At 41.3% G+C, this 23,137-nt stretch overlaps 1 protein-coding gene across 2 annotated transcripts in view; it reads right to left on the bottom strand.

Annotated features, from left to right (window-relative positions):
* The window catches only part of PDGFD (platelet derived growth factor D), a 229,311-nt gene that overhangs the window by 25,100 nt on the left and 181,074 nt on the right, over window positions 1-23,137 (bottom strand). For both annotated transcript variants that reach the window (XM_072821774.1, XM_072821773.1), the window contains exons 4-5: window positions 4,266-4,328; window positions 585-783 (exon numbers count right to left, since the gene is read on the bottom strand). In XM_072821774.1, the coding sequence (XP_072677875.1) occupies window positions 585-783; window positions 4,266-4,328 (262 nt within the window). The remainder of the gene's footprint in view (window positions 1-584; window positions 784-4,265; window positions 4,329-23,137) is intronic.

A 23,137-nucleotide genomic window follows, 5' to 3' on the forward strand; every position in this document is an offset into this window, starting at 1 on the left:
AGTATCTCGGGCACCAAGCACATAGTAGACCCCCATAAAACCTTTCTAGTATAGACACTGACGGGTAGAGATGAAATCTTCTGAAGAGTTCTGACCACCACTTTACCAGGAGCCTCTTCTGCCAGCACTGAGTCCTGAGCTAAATCAACATTCACATCTACCAGAGAGGCACAGTGGGCCATGATATGGGCTCTGCCCCTGGAGGCAAGAAACCATGACTCTCATTTCCTCTCTACTGCCACTGGCCACACAGCTTGTACCAAGTTATTTGCTTCCCCTCACAGTGAGGCTAATAATACTTTACTTGCCAAGAAGCAAGAAGCTGGTCCAGATGATTTCACAAGGTTTCTTCTAGCTCCTAGCCATGACACATCTTTGGCTGAACAAAATCTTGCTTAGTCCTGTACAAACAACACAGTCTGTGATAAGCACAGAACTTCATCTGAAGGTGCAGTGGGAGAGATATGTGGTAAGACTGGCAGTAAGCCTTTGATTTTAGCAAGCCAAATATATTGCATTTTTAGTCTTCACTGAGAATTAGTGGTCTTATCTGCTCACAAAGAACCTTCAAGGCTGTTTCTTACCTTTTGACTTCCTGTCATGGTAGGACCTGCCTCGATAATGAGGGGTGTCCAAATATAGATTCTCAAGATCTTCTTGCCATGATTCTGGATTGAAGTGCTTGAGCAGATCTTCCACGGTATCAAATTCAGCTACTGTTTTGTCCAGAGCATCCGCAGTGAGAGTGGGGTCCGTTACTGATGGAGAGTGATAGGATACCCCCTAAGAGTGACATACAGCTCAGTGTACTCAGAAAAAAAAGTTTATTGCTATGAAATACAATAGTCATACATCTGTATGGAAGGAACATAAACAAGCTTCTGACTGTAAGACAATATATGCATAAATATCATGCTAGAGTCCTCTGCCATCGTCCTGCCATATTCTTAAATGAGAACAATTAATTGGTAAATTATAGTCATTCTCATGTTTGCAAGTCAAAACCAGGCAGGTCATAAAATGTCTAGTTCATCTGAAATATAATCATTAAAGAAGATACTGACTAAATGGCAATATCAAAATCACATCATCCCATTTCTTGGTTCATGGTTCCAAATCATCCACAACCACATCAACAAGTAATGATTAGAATTTGAATTCTGAGCTGCTTTCATACAGTTTTTGCAGAATCCATCCCTTCCTCCCGCGTTTAGCCTCCATCTCTCCTCACAGGTCATCTTACATTGCAGGTGTTGTGTGAGCAGGCTTCGAACCTCCTCTGGAGAGGACTTGATCAAATTTGACAATTTCACCAGCTTATTAACTGTCAACAAGGATAATTAGTCATGAAACTTGCTCCTTCACCCCAGACTAGAAGATGCCCATGGGAAACATATGTATGTATTTTTAAAGGACTGTTGCTTGCTAGCAATCCCAGCTGTCATGAAAATATTCTCAGAAATACTCTTTAAATGAGGAATGCAACATCATTGCAAATCTGGGAGGGATTAGTATGTTGCCATGGACTAGGTCCTCACATAAGTTCCCAAGCACTTACTTCACCAACCCTTGGATAATCTAGAGGCAAATGAACCATGATTTAAACATCTCTGTAAAAATTCATGACCCATTAACAAGGAAATAGAAAGCACAGAGTCTCAAATGGTTTCAAAATGTCTTTCAAGAAGCCGCCAAACAAACAAGATCCCTCAAGGGCAAATACCTCCTACCAGGCAGGGAAAGTGGGAATTAACAGGCACTTGCATTCCTGAAACTAGAAATACTATGTGCCACAGGGTTTCAGACAGCAAGGCCCACAATTCATATTTTCACTTTCAGGTTTGATTTTCTCGTTTTAACCAATTAAGGTCCAAAGGTCTGTAAACAATAGGATGGATGCCCACCTGCTTTCAGAGGAACGGTGGTCCCTCTTCAGCAAAGCAAAGGGGTTTTGTAAAAGTATTAACCTACCCCGGTGTACCTTAAGAGCAGTTTTCAAATATACCTGGCAGGGGAAAGAGATGGGGAAATACGAGCTGGACCAGTGAAGACAGTAAGCCACTTCTCTAATCCAGGGATGCAGTTGTGCACACACATGTGTGCATGTGTGCATGCACATATACTTGTGTGCATGTGTGGGTGCTTGTGTACATGCATGTGTGTGCTTGTGTGTATGCATGTGTGTGGCCGATATAAACTGAACCCTGACTGAAGCACATCATTTCTGTCTTTCACATCCCTCCTGGCATCACATGCTAGAGTTGGATATGATGATTCAGTATCAAAATTTCAAATTCCAATTCAACTTTGTATTATCTGGATAATCTACTGTCTACGTGGCTCACAGTCACAGGTGATTGACAACCGTATCCCAATAATGTGGGTCTAACATCCAGAAATTCAAAAAAAGCTGGCCCAAGTCAGGTGCATGGCATCTGTATAAAAGTTTTGAAATTAAAATGCTTCCCTGTGTTTGAAACAGAAGAGGGAACATCAATGAAGCCACTTTCAAGAAAGGAGGAGCCTCTCACAATGGCTCTGGGAACTCCAGTGAGAGCTAAGAAAAGACTTAGAGATGACTAGATCACCTAATAAACCTGCTAGAAAATGTTTATTTCTTGAGTAATTATTTTAAAACTATTTTTGTGAGACAGAACAGCTGGGTGTACTCCTTCCATGGCACTGTAGATCTGACTGCACTCAGCTTTGGTTTCATTTTTATAATCCATTCAAAAGCTAACTAAATGGCTTTAAAAATAACAATTTAGAAAAATGCTCAGAAAATTAAAAGCCACATTCCACAAAAACAAAATATGGTTTATACAGGGTTAATGGTGGGCCCAAGGGTCCTTACTCCTATTCCAGAGGGCTTTTGAAAACCAAAATGCTGAAGAAAGAGATTGTTTTCTTGCTATCTCCAGAGAATGAAGCAGAACATGGCCTTGGAGCTCAAACCACAAAAGTGTCCAGTGGAAGCGGTCACAGTGCCGAGCGCCTGCAGTTGCTCCAAACGGACGGGTCACTCCGCCTCTTTATGAGGACCTGCATTGTCCTGAATTCGCTAAGGGTCCCTTAAGCTCATGCTTTGTGCTCCTGGGCCAGGGATGACTCGGCCATTCCAAGCAGTCACCTGTAAGATGCCTGAGAAGCCAGAGGATTTGACAGAACAGCAAGCTCAGGCCTGGGGCCAGAAGCTGCCACACCTCCCCTGAATCGTTGGTCTCGGGTTGCTAACCGGGCAAATCTCTGTCTGGTCTCCCAGAGCAAAGGGCTTGTCTTCCCGACAGTGACTGCCTGCACTTAGCCAGATTCAGAGTGTCATTCTGGGCTGTCAAAGCAAACAAAACGTTCTTAACATCACCATTAGAAACCTCACTGACCTCTTGATTAGGTCATGTTGCTCTAGTCCAGTGGCCACACAGGGCGAATTAAATAGCAAAATCCACAGCTAAGGAAACCTTGGTATCTGAAGGAGTTTCTTTTAAAAATCCTCTAGAGAGCAAAGGATAGCATATCACTTGAAAAAAAATCAAGTCTGATTCAGCGACATGGACTCACACCCATGGGTCAGCTTTCTCCATGCTCTTGACCTTCTAAACGAACACCTGCATTTATTATCTCGCATTTTATTGCTACATACATGCTCCTCATAGGACTGGTAAAAACAAGGTCTGTTCTTTCTGAACAAGAGAAGCAGAACACTAAGAAGTGACTAAATTTGGAGGAAAAAAAATGGGACCATGAACCATTTTTGCAGTTTCAGGGTGAGTTATGTTTTATTTCTAAGTCAAATAGAACATATGTGTGGTTTGCACTTAAATTATCTTACTGTAAACACTGGGATTTTTCATGTCTGAAAAGATTCTTGAGAATGTAGAGGTTAACAGCCTCCTTTGGAATATTCAAAACACTGTTTCAAAGTTCCCCACTTGAGCGTGGGCCATGGACCAGTTTGATATGCTTGATATGTCTGGACAGTCGTCCAGTTGGAACATTCTACTTTGAAACCGATAAATACTGAAGTCATTGTCTACCCCACGTTCCTACAATGGGTACTGGCATTTCCTGCGGACCTTTCTGAAGAGACAGGAAAGGACATGTGACCCAGCCTGCTCTCCCCATAAATGAAATGCAAGGACACATCCAGATTACAACATGGCTTCTAGTGAAACTCTGGGTCCTTCATGCAGCTGAAGCCATTCTGGGGTTGACCTTAGCTTCTCCATCAGCTTTTTTCATTGACAAGAGAAAAACAAATTACTTACTGAGATAGAGCTTGTGACTGACTCCCAGTTGGTCTCTGAGGCTGCTGCGGGTTGGAAATCTTCCTAGAAGGTAAGAAACATCCATGTGAGTCAAGCAAACCTCTGTTCAATTCATTACATGCACAGTTTCATTATCTTAACCATCGGAATCTTCTCCCAACTAAGTGACAACAGATATAAGGGCTACATTTTTGCTGGACAGGTCACCCTCTGTCTTAAGCACTTCTCCACAAGAACCCTTCTCATCCAAGACACGGACATTTTTGGACAGAGGGATATATTCACATTTACTTAGGAGTACTGGTGAAAGGGAAAAAGTGCAGACAGGAGTTCAGATTTTAATTCGGCCATCTGCTGGCTGTGTGACCTCAAGCAATCTACCTCACCTTGGCAATCCTTCTCTTCCTGTCTGTAAAAGGCTGGTATGGGATGCTTAAATTAGAAGGGAGTTTGGAGAACTGAATGCACCAATTATGTAATTATAACTAGCACTTAATAAGGTGGCTAATAAAGAATAATAATAGCTATTATCCATATTGATGTTTATTTGGTTTGAGCTAGGTTCTGCATCATGTTCTGTCCTGCCTACAGAGCTGGTCAGCAATATCAGTGATCTTTTCAAAGATAAATTAACAGACAAAGGGCTACTCCTGACTCTCTTGCGATGGCAGGAAGGATAGCGGGGGCAGGGGACCAGCGGTGGAATGACACAGTACCACTCACTCAGAGAAAGGAGCCAAAGGGTGGACCTGAGAAAGTCATCTCGGAGACGACTTTGAAGGGTTTGTGACAGCCATGGATCTCAGAGAAAGAAACTTCTCTTAAAAGGCAAATGTGCCTCCAAATTGTATGTGACTTTCTGTCAATTACTCCAGCACCAGTAACTTTAAAAAACATAATGGGAAGAAAAGCTGATCTATCATTTATACATGTCACAGATGGTTCCTGACCCTGCTTAAATCAATCAACCTGGTTAATGTCTTCCAGCCAGACCAGGGAGTACGACGTTATTTTAAGATGATGCTGAGAAAAATTCAGATACTCAAATCTGGCAGCTTATTTACCCAAGTATACTTACTGAATGAAGCTAAGTATCAGGTCTAAATTTCATTAACATTTTGAGAAGGTGCTAGTGCGTTTGTTAATTGTTCATGATGAGACTGATCTATATATAAATGTCTGTGTTAAAAAAATTTAGTTGTTTACCAAGAAAGAACTAAGTCAAATGTGGGGTTCAAGGAATGAACATCTATCAAAAACTGGCTAAGGCATCATTATTCTAGTCTCAATCTCAGGAAAGATAGAAAGAAACAGCGAATTGGTCTCTGCCCTCTGCAGGACAGGATCCACATAAAAAAGACAACAAATTCCCACAGCAAAAGGATGGGTGCTTGCAAGTGGAGGTTGGTATTAATATGAGTCTTCATAAAAAGGTGAGCAGGTGAAATTGGGCAAGACAGCCAATGGCTTCTTCATGTCGTGAAGGGGCTATTGGTGAGAGGACATTTGCCAGGTAGGATTATAACATGTGCAATCCTCACATCATAGAATTTTCATTTTCACTCATTTATTATTTGCTCCTCACCAACTGTGTGATTCATTCTAAACTGAGGGTAGAGTCATGAGGAACTGAGGAACTCTATCTTCCTTCAAGGAGTTCAAAATGTAAGCATTAATAAACAAGTCAATGGCTCAGGCAACAAGCTCATGTGGGTGCTATAATACTAGTTTAATCAGGTCACTAAGGAAGGTAGTAGGAAATTTACCCAAGAGGAAGTTGGCTTAGAAAAATTTCACCCAAGAAGGTAACTCTTGACCTGAGTCCTGAAGACTCAGGTAAGTAGATGAGTAAGTAGATGGCTACTTGCAAGAAAGGTGGGGTGGAAGACTCGAAGAGAGACAGATGTCTAGACACACGTGGGAATGTATACAGGAAAATGTGTTATTGGGGAGAGTTAATGAGTTATGTTGGGTGTGGCATCTTTGAGGTGCCCACGCAATATCCAGCTAGCAGGGTCCAGGAGGCTGTTTGCTATATGAGAGTGGACCACTTGAGAGAAACCCAAATGTGGGACACAGATCTGAGAATCCTCAGCACAATAATGGCTATGAAGTGAGTGATGGATTATGCTGACCATATGTGAAAATCAGAAGAGGGACAATCTTAAAATCTTGGAACTACAAAGAACTTAGTATTAACTAATGCAATCTCTTCACTTTAATGATTAAAAAACCAATTCTCAGAGATAAATGGTGTGCTCTTTATCACGTGGCCAACTTCATGCAAAGTAGGACCACAAGAGTGCATTTCTAAGTACACACTGTGTGGCGATCTTTCACATCATTGTAACTGGCTTGGATGGAACAGTGTCCAAAGGGAAGTCCACAGAAAAGCAGGAAAGACCGATAGCAGAGTATTGGTGGAAGGTTCTATGAGGATATCCTTTGAAATAGTCTTAGTTATTTAGATTGTACATTTATATTTCCTAAATTCTGTAACTAGATGCAGTGAAACGCCGGGACACCTGCACCCCAATGTTTGTAGCAGCAATGTCCACAATAGCCAAACTGTGGAAGGAGCCTCGGTGTCCATCGACAGATGAATGGATAAAGAAGATGTGGTCTATGTATACAATGGAATATTAATTACTCAGCCATTAGAAATGACAAATACCCACCATTTGCTTCAATGTGGATGGAACTGGAGGGTATTATGCTGAGTGAAGTAAGTCAGTCGGAAAAGGACAAACATCATATGGTCTCATTCATTTGGGGAATATAAAAAAATTAGTGAAAGGGAATAAAGGGAAAGGAGAGAAAATGAATGAAAAGATCAGTGAGGGTGACAAAACATGAGAGACACCTAACTCTGGGAAATGAACAAGGGATAGTGGAAAGGGAAGTGGGGGGGTTGGGGTGACTGGGTGATGGGCACTGAGGGGGGCACTTGGCAGGATGAGCACTGGGTGTTATGCTAAATGTTGGCAAATTGAACTCCAATAAAATTTTTCTTTTTAAAATGTCCTGGCACCTTGGAAAAAGATAAAATAAATAAATTCTATAACTTTGATTTACTTCATTGTCTTGCATAGATATATGGTAAAAACATTTTTTAAGCATTTTAATATAAAGCACCTTCATGCACATGTGCCTAGATAAATGTTACACACAAAAAAAAATGTTAGCTTCCTCACTGTCAGAGCTATAGGATTCCACTTAAAAACTTTATAATAGACGCACATGACAGAGGATTTCATTAAGTTCCAGAAAAAATAAATTTATCTTCTCTTAGCAACATAAATATTAGTCATTTAAAAGAAACCAACCTTCTTTTAGTTTATTTCAAAATTTGCTCTTATTTATAAATGACACATTTAAAATGAGCTTTTAAAAAAGGGGAAAATGCCCCTTCTAAGAATAAAGTGCAGAACCTCTGAGTTTTATTTTTTATTTTTTTTTGAACCTCTGAGTTTTAGATCCAAAAGAACAATCTTGGCATGGGAAGGAACGTGGCCATTTGCTTTCTAAATCTGTCCTTCACATGTGTTTCTCATCTCCTCCACTGCAGTCTCTCAAGCCCAAGATCCTGGCGGGCCTCCCAGTTGCTAGCTTTGAACCTGAGACTACTGTGTCTAGAGTCCACACCACATGGCAGCCGCAATGGTCTTTTCTTTCCTGGCTTTACAAAAAATAACTGACATACAACATCGTGTAAATTTAAGGGGTACAACATGATAATCAGAGGCGTGTCTATGTTGCTAAGTGGTTACTACAATAAGGTTAGTTAATGAATCAATCCCCTCACATAATTACAGTCGTGTGTGTGTGTGTGTGTGGTGAGAATATCTAAGAGCTATTCTTTCTTAACAACTTTCAAGTGTATAATACAACACTTAATTATAGTCATGGTGTTGTGCATTAGATCCCCAGAACTTACTGATCTTATTACTCTAAGTCTGTACTCTTCAATCAACAATTCCCCATTTTTGTACTTTCTTGCCCCTGGCAACGATCATACTCTATGTTTCTATGAGTTTGGCTTTTTTTTCCTTCTTTTTTAGAGTAGGCATATAGGTGAGATGATACAATATTTGTCTTTTTCCTATCTGACTTATTTTACTTAGTATAATGTCTAATTTCCTCAAGGTCCATCCATGTTGTCACAAATGCAGGATTTCCTTCTTCCTCAGGCTGAATATCCATCTCTCACATTTTTGTTATTCATTCATTCATCTGTCAGTGGGTACTTAGGGTACTTCCATGTCTTGGTTGCTGTGAGTGATGCTGCAGTGCACATGGGGTGCACATGTCTCCTCACCACAGTGATCTGCAGTGACCGGTCTTCTTTCAGTTACATAACCAGAAGTGAGATTGCTGGGTTGTATGCTAGTTTTTTAAATTCTTTTTTTTAAAATAAGATTTTATTTATTTATTCATGCAAGACACACACACACAGAGAGAGAGAGAGAGAGAGAGAGAGATTGAGAGGCAGAACCCAGGCAGAGGGAGAAGCAGGCTCCATGCAGGGAGCCCGACATGGGACTCAATCCTGGGTCTCCAGGATCACACCCTGGGCTGCAGGCGGTGCTAAACCATTGCACCACCCGGGCTGCCCTGAATTTCTTGAGTAACCTCCATGCTGTCTGCTACAGTGGCTGTACTCATGTGCATTCCCACGAACAGTGCATTAATGATCCCTCTTCTCCACTCCCTTGCCACCACTTGTTATCTCTTATCTTTTTGATACTAGTCATTATAGTAGGTGTAAGGTGATATTCATTGTGCTTGTGATGTGTTTCCCTGCTTACTAGACAGACATGTGGAGCATTTATATGTCTTCTTTGGCAAAAAAAAATCTATTCAGTTCCTCTGCCCATTTTTAATTTAGATTATTTGGTGTTTTGTTTTGTTTTGTTTTGCTATTGAGTTGTATGACTTTCTTATATATTTTGGGTGTTGATCTGTTTTCAGGTACATGGTTTGCTAATATTTCCTCCCATTCCATAGGCTGCCTTTTCATTCTGCTGTTGTGTTCTGTAGACGCTTTTATACTTTGATGTAGTCCCTCTGTCTTTGCTTTTGATGTCATATCCAAACAAATCACTGCTGAAACCAAGGTCCAGGAGCTTTCCCCCAAGTCTTCTTGTAAGTCTTTTACAGTTTTAGGTCTTATATTTAAGTCGACTCTATATCAGGTTAGTGTTTGTGATTGGTGTCAAGATACGGCTCCAATTTCATTTTTTTATATTTGAATATCTAGTTTTCCCAACACCATTTATTTTTTTTAAGATTTTTTTAAAATTTTTATTTATTTATTCATAGAGATGCAGAAAGAGAAAGAGAGAGAGAGGCAGAGACACAGGCAGAGGGAGAAGCAGGCTCCATGCAGGGAGCCTGACGTGGGACTCGATCCAGGGTCTCCAGGATCACGCCCTGGGCTGCAGGCGGCGCTAAACCGCTGCGCCACCGGGGCTGCCCAACACCATTTATTAAACAGACTATCTTTCCCCATGAAGTATTATTGGCTCTCTTGTCAAAAATTAGTTAACTGTATATGCGTGAGTTTATGTCTCAGCTACTTTATTCTTTAAAAAAAAAAGATTTTAGTCATTCATTTGACAGAGAGAGAGAGAGATAGAGAGAGCACAAGCAGGGGGAGGGGCAGAAGAAGAAGGGGAAGCAGACCCCCCCCCCCATGAGGAGGGAGCCTGATGCAGGGCTGGATCCCAGGACCCTGAGATCCTGACCTGAGCTGAAGGCAGACACTCACCCACAAAAACACCCAGGCACCCCTTGGCTACTTTATTTTATTGGTAGCTTTTTATTTCTTCTTTTTATTTTTAATTTTTAATTTATTTATGATAGTCACACAGAGAGAGAGAGAGAGGCAGAGACACAGGCAGAGGGAGAAGCAGGCTCCATGCACTGGGAGCCCGATGTGGGATTCGATCCTGGGTCTCCAGGATCGTGCCCTGGGCCAAAGGCAGGCGCCAAACCGCTGCGCCACCCAGGGATTTCTATTGGTAGCTTTTTAAAGTGTAAATCAATCACTTCTGTCCTCTGCTTAAATCCACCCAAGAGCTTTTCACTGCATGTAGGATCTGTTCTTACATGTTCTGACCCCTGCTTCTTTCCTCCTCAGCATCTTTCTCTGATTTGATATTTTACCTTTCTCACAAACTGCACTCCCACTACACTGGCTGTTCTCACAGTCTTTCAAATAACACTCCAAGCATCTCCCCTCCCGCCTAGCCTGTGGCTGTTCCCTATGCCGGCAATACACTGTCTCCAAGTCTTCCAGTGACAGGCTCCTCATTATTTAGTTCTATGCTCAAACATCACATCAGTAGACAACCGCTCCTTGAACATGTTATTTAAAATACTCCCACTCTTGGTCACTCTACCTACTTAATTTCCTTAATTTTCTTTAAAGCATTTATATTGATATGAAATAGTTTTACCTTTGTTTTATTGTTTATGATCTCTTTCCCCAAGGAGAATGCATGCTCTGGAAAGGCAAGGAGTTTGCTTATTTCTTTCCTGTTCTATCCCGAATTCTTAACTGAGTTTTGGGTACATCCTCCAATTTCACTGGTTCCCAGGGCACATTCAACAATAATGTCATCCACTTCCCTCCATGGTGGCAAAGCATGGTTTAGAGCCAGAGCTGTTCTGATCAGTCGGTCCTGAACATGTCACAATGTTAGCTACATATTTTTAGAATCATCCTGGGTAGACAGCTTGCTTTTTCAAGCTCCAGGCTAATGAAAGACAGACTCCTCTAGTGTGGGTCCTCTTAGCAGAGTAGTGCCCTTAGCATTAATTTAATGCTAAAATGGAACCAACAGCGAAGAATCATTTAAAATGTATTGAAACAGTTTAGCTTATGGAAACGCTTTTCTGTCTGTGTTCCGGTAAACTCCAATATATGCTTTAGAAGCCATGTCCCATTCTTCCAAGGATAGAGAACCACCTGTGAGCTCCTAGAAGGAGGTACCAATCAGCACTCCATTTCCTCATCTTCTTTGTCTACGCTGCGGCCTGCTTCATCCTAAAAGAACGAAGCTGCTCCTTTGGCTACTTCGTTCCCTCAGTCCTGGCGGGATGGCTAGTTGGTGTTCGGGGTAACTCACTAAGATCATATCTAGGGATCCAAGCCATCCTCCAGAGAGGAGCAAGCCATGGTGCCCAGAGCCAGAGGGCTGCCCAGCATCTCCCAGCTCATTATGTCTGCAGTCAGGACTACAGTGCAAGGAGCTATTGTTCTCTCTCAGTCACACGGTTTCCAACTCATGAAATCATGGCACACATCATCCTCTAATTACAGGCATCATCGTTGGCACTGCCTTAATCTAATAAGAATTCATTTACATCATTAAAAATAATTTATTCTCAGTTTATGTCCCCATGTTATAATACTTCAAAATAATATTTTGGCAGTGAAATGCATTATTTGGCATTTTGAAATGAAACTCAGTCCCTTACATTCTTTTTGGGGCAATTTTGAAAACACAGATGTGATTCTGAGATCTGTGCTTTTTAAATAGCTTAGTTCTGGAAGGTTGATTTGTGGGAGAGAAGAGATACTAGGAAGTTGAGGTGGTATGGAAATATACATCTTAGAGCACACGAAAACATACACAGATATTTGTGTAATTGAAGTGTGGCAGAAATATTCCCTAAACAGACACGCTAAAGTCAGGAAGCATAAAAATCAATATGCCTCACACATACTAAGTATTGCAGAAATATAAAAAAAAAAGCAAAATTAAAAGGATAAATATAAAGGTACAAATATAATTATAACTAACAGTTAACATCCTTAAAACAAACTTTTATACATGAAAAGGTTATAAGAGTATGTTTCATATCACATAATTCTGCTAGAAAAATGCACAGGTATATTCACAACAATATTGACATTGTTGGTACTGAATGTTCCTTTGTCTATATATTATATGTCCTAAATTTTTTATAATACATACCAAGTTTTAATAAGAAATTGATAAATTTCTAAAACAACAATAGAAAAGAAAAATGGACTGGAGTGTGCATAAGCACTTTCTCCTAAAGCCTTATGTTATATTATCAGGTTGAACAGTGTCACCCATGTATTCCCTGGTGGAAACTAAAAGCGTTTTTTTTTGGAAAAATAATTCTTACCAATTACTAGAGAGAATTGTTCAAAGATGGGACAATAAAGAATTTTTCCAGATCATCACATTTGGCTCGACCTAAAACATGGCAAATGCAACGCAAATGTTTGACGTCTTACAAACAGCCATGAGAGCACATGGTTAGCAATCATCTCAGGGTCAGAAGGCATTTGTGTGCCTGTGTGTGAGGACAGAGGACTCCCAGGCTAAAGCGAATCAAGCCAGGGATACAATAATGCTATAGGTAATGAGTATTCTCAATAATAATCTTCACTATTAAAGACAGATATGATTTGGGATTTCATTTGCAGACAGGATATGGCCAGATAACCCTTCCTTGCCATCAGTCACCTGTGGCCATTCCAGAGGGAGGTCGTATATTACATGCTAACAAGTGAAATAATCCACTCATCCCTCTTCCCAGGCAAGCACCAGTCACTGAATGCCTGTGGTTGGATGCCCAACTAAATCCCTGTCTGAAACCTTGATGGTCCTAAACCTAAAGAGCTCAGAACAACTGTCTTTTGAGTCTTTGGGGACGACTGTTGCCAGGCCGATATTCCAAACATTTAGGGTGATTACTTAAACCACCTGTTCCTGGATCCCACAGAGGATGGCTGTTCATTGTTATCCGGGGTGGTCATGCAGGGTGTGCGCAGATGAGCCATAAGCTGTTCACTGCTCAGAGGGATGGATTCTTCCATCTCTTCCAACAAAAATACGCACTTACTTAGAGATTTTAAAAATCTTTCAGCCAAAACAGTGTTTAACTTACCAAGGATGACTTATTTGGGGAAAGTTTTGAAGAACATTTGTCAGAGTATTTTCCTTAATTTTGAAAATGGTTCCTCTGTTTGATGTTTTATATTCATTCCTCGGAGGCAGATAATAAATTCATAAAGTACTCTCCTAATTCCATCTGTGCTTCTCGATTAAGTTAGTGCTTAGAGTTGTTTCGTTTTGAAATGTGAAAGAAACAGAGGGATTTGTCTGGATTCATAAAACAACAACAAATAAATGCACTATCAATATTTATCCCTTAAGTGAATCTTCATTTGTTCATGATACTCCATTCATGACCCACTGGGGAAAATTCAAGTAATGTTAGATGTAGAGGCCTGCACCCTGAGATCACTCTACAGGGGAGCTCCTTTAGAGCAAAGGGTCCTTTAGAACAAAATTCTTTAGAACAAAGACTTCAGACACTTTAGTGCATGACCTTCTGGCATGTACTCCAATCCATGTACATGCAAATAATGACACAACGATGACTTAACATCTATGGGACTAGAATAAAGCAAAAATTGAAAACCCTTAGATTCTATCACACTCTGTGATCCAACCAAACCTTTACAAATATATTTCATTACATGCTCATCATCAAATCACTTCTTTTACAAGTAATATGGGAAAGGCCATGGCAGGAGGCCAACTTTTATTGGCAACAACATTTAGTACAAGGATATCAAGAGTTCAAGAATCAATAATTAACAAGAATCAAAGAGTGTCCTTCAAAGTTACAGACTTTGTGAAATTAAAAACATATATTCCCAGAGTGCTAAGAAGCCCTGGACGTGAGTCATCTACTACTGGAAATAAAATTTTAATAAAATAAATATATCTCTAATAGTAAATATCCCCCACAGATAAGATCTACTTACAGATTTCTACTGGTTTAAGAATTAGTCCCACAGCTTTTTAAACCATTGATGACAATGAGGTACAATGTTTTAATTTAAATCTAGATTCATCAATGAATCACCTGTGAAATCTTGACAGTAAGGTAAAAATGTTTTTTAAAAGCTCATTTTCCCTCTTATGTTGTAAGATAAGAAACTTTTTATACTTATTAACTGCTGATTTCTTTAGCCCAAACTTAGTCTGGGAAGTTGCTAGAACAGATAAGCAATGATTAGAGCATACACTGGTCTACAGGGTAAAGGAAGACAGTTCCTTTGGCAGACAGAGAAGAGGTCCTTGACTCCAAGAGGGCATCAGGAGGCCCCCGTACAGAGCTAGAGAGTGTTAAGGTGTGTTTGCAGACAGAGAGGGTGAGTCTAGTTAGACAGAAAAAGGATGGACAACCTGCCATTATTGTGTGTGTCCTACAGCCTGCAGAAAACACAATGATGCTGGAGAGGAGAGAAGGCTGCCCAGGATGGCTGATTGAATTAACTCTGCGTTGGCTCAACAAGGACATCTTAGCACGGGGCTGCACAGAAAATCACAAATTGCAAAATACAAGTCTGCTAATGGCTTTCACTGTGCCTAATAGAGACCCATAAATTAACATTTCATTTTCATCTAGAAAGATACTGCCAGCAGTCTTTCTTCATTGTGTTGCTGGAAACCTAGGTGCCAATTTAAATTTTGTTAGGAACTCTTATAAACACAACAAAGTTGTTCAGTATTAAGAAAACTCTATGCTTAATTATTGTGTAGAAACAGCTGCCTTTCATGGAGCACAGAGGACATGCCAGGCACTACATGAAACCCTTCATATAATGGGATAATGGTACATTATCCCATTCATCATTTCTGCAGCTTCGAGAATACCTGAGGAATTTGCCCCTGGAAGTGAGCTCTACAGAAACTGAACTTGAGGCTGACTCTCCAAGCTCTTTCCTCTTTGCTCGAGGGCTCATCCTTTCATTTATGAAGAGTCCTTTTATAGGACAAACAAACCTGTGACTTGTGCTTGGCATAGGTTTTCAGACATTCCTTAAATGCATCTCAAAGAACATTTGGTTCTGTTCACCAGTAGCCTGGGTATTATTAAAGATGGTACTTTTGATATTGCTAATCAAATCTTAAAGATATTTGCACTCCCCGGCCAAAATGCATGGCTGAGGAGATGATTTTGCTACCTTAGAAAAATTACAAGGGTGAAATGGAAAGGACAGGTGTTGACCTGAATTATTCACATTTTCATTTCCATGCACTTAGCATACTTCTCGGTACATAGTGAGCACTCTTTGCTTTCTGTTTTGTTTCTATTGCTGAGGGAGGAAACACTATCTCACACTCAAAATTCAACAAACCATTTCATTTTGATTGGATGACTGTGCTGAAATTCACACTCCTAAGAACTGCTGAGATTCTTTGTATTTGGATGGTGTTATATACATGGATTACCTCCATCCTGGCCAAAAGCTAGTTATATTTATTAAAACAAATATTAGAACACATGAGAATTATATACACCATGAAGATAAAGGCCATGTCACCAAAATCCCATAGCTAAAATCATTTCCTTTATTAACTCGAATTATTCCACTGCTAATTAAAACTTCTAAAATACCATTTGAAGTCTAAGAGACAAAGCCATAGTCGGTACAAGTTGTCAGACTGCCAGGGAGAAGTGCTCATGAAACATTACTCAGCAAGTGATAGGTTTATAAAATAAAGAGGAACATCTCAGGGAAGAACCAGGGAGAAGTCAGTTGCAAAGCATTCAGAAAACTTCATTCTTTTAAAACATGACTATTGCCTAGGGAGGCGGCTGTGTGTTTTGGCGACACACTTTCCCCGTATACCATCAACCTTAGCCCTACACTGGACCAGGACAAGCTCAGCAGAGCCGCTGCCCATCCTAACTACCTGTTGGCACTACGAGGTCCCCGGAATGTAAAATATTTAATAGCCAAGTTAATATTGTACAACTATGGAAATGAACTAACTGTTAATTCAAAGCACCATCTTTTTCTTGGCCTCACTGTAAAGGGATTTCCAGGCACAATTATGTGGTTAAACCAGCAAGTTGGTGAATGCAAAGTCTGAAACAAAAGCATACCCACAGCCCTGCAAATCACTCTTGACAAAGGTGAGATTAGCACATTCTTGACCTTGCAGTAGTTCTTTTCCACTCAACTAGCAACTAATCAAAGTGGCTTGCAGGTTTCAGATCCCCAAAGCAGGCCTGCTGTCTAGGTCCATTAGCTGAGTGTGCTAGAACCAAATCCCATGTCTACAGGGCGTGCAGTTCATTCTAATAAGTAAGGGCTGGTCAAACTTCGCTCAAAGAGAAACTCAATCCGATGGCCTGGCCCTGGGGTTAAAGCCAGGGAGAGAGGCCTCCAGGGAACAGATGCTCTGCTCTGCCTACTGAAGCTTATCATTACTCTGCAGTAAACAGCCCATGGTCTTCTCCTTGTGGTTGGGAAAATCACTTCTCAACAGGGCAAATGGTGTTTAAATGAGAGATCCTGCAATCTGAGTCCTAGTCGTATGTTTACGGGCTTTTACAATTCCTTTATACTTTTGGTTATCATCAGTTCACAGCAGCATTTTTTACTTTTGCCTGCGATTACATTACCAGTATTCATCAGTGGTTTTAGTGAGTGAAAACATTAGGCTTTGCACAGCAAAGTTTTAATCCTAGATTGGCTCTCTTTTGCTTCTTGCTGTACTTTTTTTTTTTTTTTTTTTTGCATTATCACATGCTGTGTACTTAGAGAATGCAAATTCACTGCTGTATTCATCTAAGCCAAATATAATTATTAAGGTTATTTTTATTGCCAAAAAATTAAAAGAACAATGCATTCCAAAGTCAAAGGGAAAATATCCTAGGGGTTGGGTAAACTATTGCTCCTGCTCTACTGTACTGGTAAAAGTCAGAGGTAACTGAATTGCTACTCAGGCCCAAAGACTGGCTGAGGTATTCCCTGCATGTGTTTAGCACACCTAATATGTCACACCTTATACCCATTTCCTTAATTCTCAGCAGTACAGTTTGGAGATGGACGAATGCTTACAAATCGCTAAGTTCAAAGTTCTCTTCACTATCTAAGATTTTTGAATGACCACAATAGGTAACTCAGTGTGCTAAACCCTGGGTAATGCAGAGATATGAAAGATGTCCAAATGCCCTTGAGGAACCTCATCCAGATTAATTCTAACTCCCCAATCTCGCCATTCCCTTTCCTGTCAGCAATTCATATTAACCTTATTTACTTTTTCTTAGTGGCTTACCATGATGGGAAGTTGTCTAGTTTATTTCTGCCCAATATGATAGCCCTGTTAATGTGCATTGAATAAGCACTAGTTAAATGAAAGTTCAAATAGCTACTGGATCATGTGAGGAGCAAGGGACATGCTTCACAATGAAGCCCTAGAGCACTGGCTGGTACATGTGGTTAAGGGTGAATAAGCATCTGTGGAATAAATAAACGAATAAATACAAGACCTGTAGAAATAAATGCTCTATTAGGGCCATAAGCAAAGTCCTGTAGGTATACAGAGGAAGGGATGATTTAAGTCCATCTGGAGGACTGGAGAAAGTCTTAGAAGAAGTGGCTTTGGAGTTGAACCTAAATGATAATCAGGGCTCTGCTGGTCAGAGGAGCAGACAGGGAGAGGAGAGAGCATGTACAAAGGCAGAGCGTGGCATGATCTTGGACCTATTATGAGGATGTGCCCAAAGCACCAGGCAGAAAACGAGGCTGAAAAAGAAGGAGGAGGACAGATCAGACGGTCTTGGATGCCACACTGAGCACTTTTTTTTTTTTTTTTGGTGCTGCATTTAATCCTTCATTCGCCAGGCATTTAAAAACCTCCATTATTTCTATTTCTCTATTTTCTGATTACATGGTTCAAAGGCCTAGATATACAGAAAAGAACATCCAGGACACCACTCTCAGGGAGATTTCATTCTGACCACCCTTTGTCTATCTACAAGGACACCAAAGTCCCAAAACGTCAAGCATCAGGATCACTGGCACATCTGCTGCCTGGAGCCTGGGTCTCTGGATATTGTGGACTGTATTTGCGCTAACCCTTAGGAGGCTGGTTTTTAATCCAGCCACCTCTCTCTTGCCCCCCGCTCACATGCCTTCCTTTCTGTGTGTATGAAAACAAGAAAAAAGATCCTTCTGTGATTTTAAGCAACATAATGGAGTTCCTAGAAAACATATAGTAAACAATGAACAGATCACTATTCTGAGAGATGAGAGCAGTTGAAAAATAGGGACCAAAAAATTCAGTGCTGCTCATTTGGAAAATCTTTCTGGAATGTCCATAGTCTTCTAAGGCAACCTCAGAATTAAGAGTCCCTCCTTATTTTGATAATCAAGTCTCTAAAATGATAATAACATTCTCAAATATAATTTAGTTCTATCTCATTTCTCAGCAGGTTACAAAATTATCTTCTTCTTCAAAGAAAAGTTAGAATGTTTGCCTGATGAGAAGACTCAACAGATGAGAATCCTGTAGGTACTTTATGATGACCCCTGGGGTTGGTCTGCAGGGGCTGATTTGGTGGGATTACTAAAAGCTATCTCTCCACCCAGCAGGGATCTTGAAAATTCGAGGATACACGTGGCCCACAATGCTTCTCATCAGAGGATCTCTAAGAACAAACAAAATAAAAGCAGACCCAGTGCCGTTTAATGAAGAGCAGGGTATTGTGAGACTCCTTTGCTATTCACCTTGTCGAATAAGCAGCATTTTTTGGCTGGTAGAAGAGATTTAACAATCAGTGTGCTAAAGTATTTTTAAAATGTGGCTTTGTAGGCAGAACACTTGAAATCGAATTCCACATGGAACATTGGCCGTGTGACCTTGGGCAAGGTAAACTCTCTATGTTTGAGAGTCCTGGTTTGTAAAATGGGAAAAAAAATACTTCTTTATCTCCCACAGGGGTAGTTGAGGATTAAATTAAATAACTCATGTGAAACTAACTGGCCCACGTAGACATTCACTGCATTCTTTCCAAAACTAGTATGGTCTTTCAATATCTTTCTATTGAAAAGACGGCTACATTAATTGAACACTTCTGCAAAGGTGGGAACCACCTGTTACAAGTTCCAGAGTCAGGCTGTCTGGATTCAGGCCCACCCCCACTGAGCAAACTGGAGTTCTGGCACCAAGTACTTAGCTTCTCTGTGCCTCAATATTCTTCTCTGGACATGGAGGCAGCAATACTTCCCACCTCAAGGGGATGTTTTGGATATTTACTAGATACTTAGATGGAAAGCTATTAGGGAAGTGATGGATGCATAGAAAGGCTTAGACTTCACATGTGCACATTTCTTTCCTTAGAAAAAAATGCTGATTGGTCCATCCAGCCCATGATGGCCTGGCCTTACTTCACCTAATATGAGCATTGGGATTTTGAAAATTTCAGGAAGCTTTAATATTCCTCATCTCATTTTAATCTCTGTCCACCACCACGTGAACCTGGTATGGGCACAGATACATTGCATAATGTAATAGTTTGCATCTTCTCAGAGGGGAGAGTTTCTGACTGGTCCTTTCTGCATCCATAAGGCAAAGGGATGTATCATCTTGGACCTTTTCCTTGGGGGTGGCATGTACTCCTTCACCTTCAACTATCTCCAATAGACTCCCTACAAAAGGAGTTCTACCCTGCCCTCCAGGGAGTTACTGAGCACTTCCTCCTTTGTAGACACAGTTCTAGGCATTGGAAAAACAGAGTCAACAATCAAAACATGGTCAATTGGGTCAGGTGAGGACCAAATGACACACAAACAGATGTATATCAAAGTATTTTGCCTGCTAGAAATCATTACACATATTCAAAGGACTGGTATTCTTGCATTCTTCACATTAGCAAACAAAACATTTGAAAAGGGCAAGAACTTACTTTAAATCAGTTGAAGGGGAGGAGTGGGGCAAGATGGCAGAAGAGTAGGGTCCCCAAGTCACCTGTCCACACCAAATTACCTAATAACCTTCAAATCATCCTGAAAATCTACGAATTCGGCCTGAGATTTAAAGAGAGAACAGCTGGAACACTACAGTGAGAAGAGTTTGCGCTTCTATCAAGGTAGGAAGACAGGAAAAAAGAAATAAAGAAACAAAAGGCCTCCAAGGGGGAGGGGCCCCGCGAGGAGCTGGGCTGAGGCCGGGGCGAGTGTCCCCAGGACGGGAGAGCCCCGTCCCGGAGAAGCAGGAGCTGCACCAACCTTCCCGGGGGAAAGGGGCTCGCGGGGAGTTGGAGCAGGACCCAGGAGGGCGGGGATGCCCTCGGGCTCCCGGGGACACTAACAGACACCTGCGCCCCGGGAGACTGCGCCGAGCTCCCTAAGGGCTGCAGCGCGCACGGCGGGACCTGGCGGGACCCGGAGCAGCTTGGAGGGCTCGGGCGGCAGCTCCGCAGAGGGGGCTGCGGGGCGGGAGCCCGAATCCAACAGCGCAGGCCCCGGAGCACAGGGCGCCAGGACACAGCCCAGGATCCGGCCTCCCCCGGGACAGGCAGAGGCCGGGAGGGCCCAGGACATCGAGGACGCTCCTGCCCCGAGCTGAGCAGATCAGTGGCCCCGCCCCGGAGCCTCCAGGCCCTGCAGGCGGAGAGCTCTGGAGCTACTGCAGGAGCTGACTCCAGGGCTCCAGAGCTGGCCCCGCCACTGGGGCTGTTCCTCCTGGGGCCTCACGGGGTAAACAACCCCGACTAAGCCCTGCACCAGGCAGGGGCAGAGCAGCTCCCCCAAGTGCTAACGCAGAAGACCAGATAGACGGACAGGGGAAAAACAAATTATTGACAAAGCAGCACTGGAAAGTTCCAGGGGAAGTCAAGGGACTTACAGTGTACAGAATCAGAGGATACTGCCCCGTGTTTTTTTTGTTTTTTTTTTTCCCCTTTTTGATTTCTGTTTGCTTCCCCACCCCTTTTTTATCCCTTTCTTTTTCTTTCTCTTTTTTCTTTTTTCTTCCTTTTTTCTTTTTCTCTTTTCTTTCCTTCTTTCTCTCCTCTCTTTTTCTCCTTTTCCCAATACAACATGTTTTTGGCCATTCTGCACTGAGCAAAATGACTAGAAGGAAAACCTCACCTCAAAAGAAAGAATCAGAAACAGTCCTCTCTCCCACAGAGTTACAAAATTTGGATTACAATTCAATGTCAGAAAGCCAATTATTGGCTTTCAATGTCAGAAAGCACTATTCTAAAGCTACTGGTGGCTCTAGAAAAAAAGCATAAAGGACTCAAGAGACCTCATGACTGCAGAATTTAGATCTAATCATGCAGAAATTAAAAATCAGTTGAATGAGATGCAATCCAAACTAGAAGTCCTAACGACAAGGGTTAACAAGGTGGAAGAACGAGAGAGTGACATAGAAGACAAGTTGATGGCAAAGAGGGAAACTGAGGAAAAAAGAGACAAACAATTAAAAGACCATGAGGATAGATTAAGGGAAATAAGTGACAGCCTGAAGAAGAAAAACCTACGTTTAATTGGGGTTCCCAAGGGCACCGAAAGGGACAGAGGTCCAGAATATGTATTTGAACAAATCATAGCTGAAAACTTTCCTAATCTGGGAAGGGAAACAGGCATTCAGATCCAGGAAATAGAGAGATTCCGCCCTAAAATCAATAACGGTTCAACACCTCGACATTTAATAGTTAAGCTTGCAAATTCCAAAAATAAAGAGAAGATCCTTAAAGCAGCAAGAGACAAGAAATCCCTGGTTTTATGGGGAGGAATATTAGGGTAACAGCAGACCTCTCCACAGAGACCTGGCAGGCCAGAAAGGGCTGGCAGGATATATTCAGGGTCCTAAATGAGAAAAACATGACCAAGAATACTTTATCCAACAAGGCTCTCATTCAGAATAGAAGGAGAGATAAAGAGCTTCCAAGACAGACAGAAACTGAAAGAATATGTGACCTGAACCAGCTCTGCAAGAAATTTTAAGGGGGACTCTCAAAATTCCCCTTTAAGAAGAAGTCCAATGGAACAATCCACAAAAACAGGGACTGAATAGATATCATGATGACACTAAACTCATATCTTTAAATAGTAACTCTGAACGTGAACGGGCTTAATGACCCCATCAAAAGGCACAGGGTTTCAGACTGGATAAAAAAGCAGGACCCATCTATCTGCTGTCTACAAGAGACTCATTTTAGACAGAAGGACACCTACAGCCTGAAAATAAAAGGTTGGAGAACCATTTACCATTCAAATGGTCCTCAAAAGAAAGCAGGGGTAGCCATCCTTATATCAGATAAATTAAATTTACCCCGAGGACTGTAGTGAGAGATGAAGAGGGACACTATATCATACTTAAAGGATCTATCCAACAAGAGGACTTAACAATCCTCAATATATATGCCCCGAATGTGGGAGCTGCCAAATATATCAATCAATTAATAACCAAAGTGAAGACATACTTAGATAATAATACACTTATACTTGGTGACTTCAATCTAGTGCTTTCTACACTCGATAGGTCTTCTAAACACAACATCTCCAAAGAAATGAGAGCTTTAAATGTTACACTGGACCAGATGGATTTCACAGATATCTACAGAACTTTACATCCAAACTCAACTGAATACACATTCTTCTCAAGTGCACATGGAACTTTCTCCAGAATAGACCACATACTGGGTCACAAATCGGGTCTGAACTGATACCAAAAGATTGGGATCGTCCCCTGCATATTCTCAGACCATAATGCCTTGAAATTAGAACTAAATCACAACAAGAAGTTTGGAAGGACTTCAAACACGTGGATATTAAGGACCATCTTGCTAAAAGATGAAAGGGTCAACCAGGAAATTAAGGAAGAATTAAAAAGATTCATGGAAACTAATGAGAATGAAGATACAACCGTTCAAAATCTTTGGGATACAGCAAAAGCAGTCCTGAGGGGGAAATACATCGCAATACAAGCATCCATCCAAAAACTAGGAAGAACTCAAATACAAAAGCTAACCTTACACCTAAAGGAGCTAGAGAAAAAACAGCAAATAGA

This window comes from Canis lupus, chromosome 3 (genome assembly GCF_048164855.1).
Source record: "Canis lupus baileyi chromosome 3, mCanLup2.hap1, whole genome shotgun sequence".
In the NCBI taxonomy this organism is placed as follows: Eukaryota; Metazoa; Chordata; class Mammalia; order Carnivora; family Canidae; genus Canis; species Canis lupus.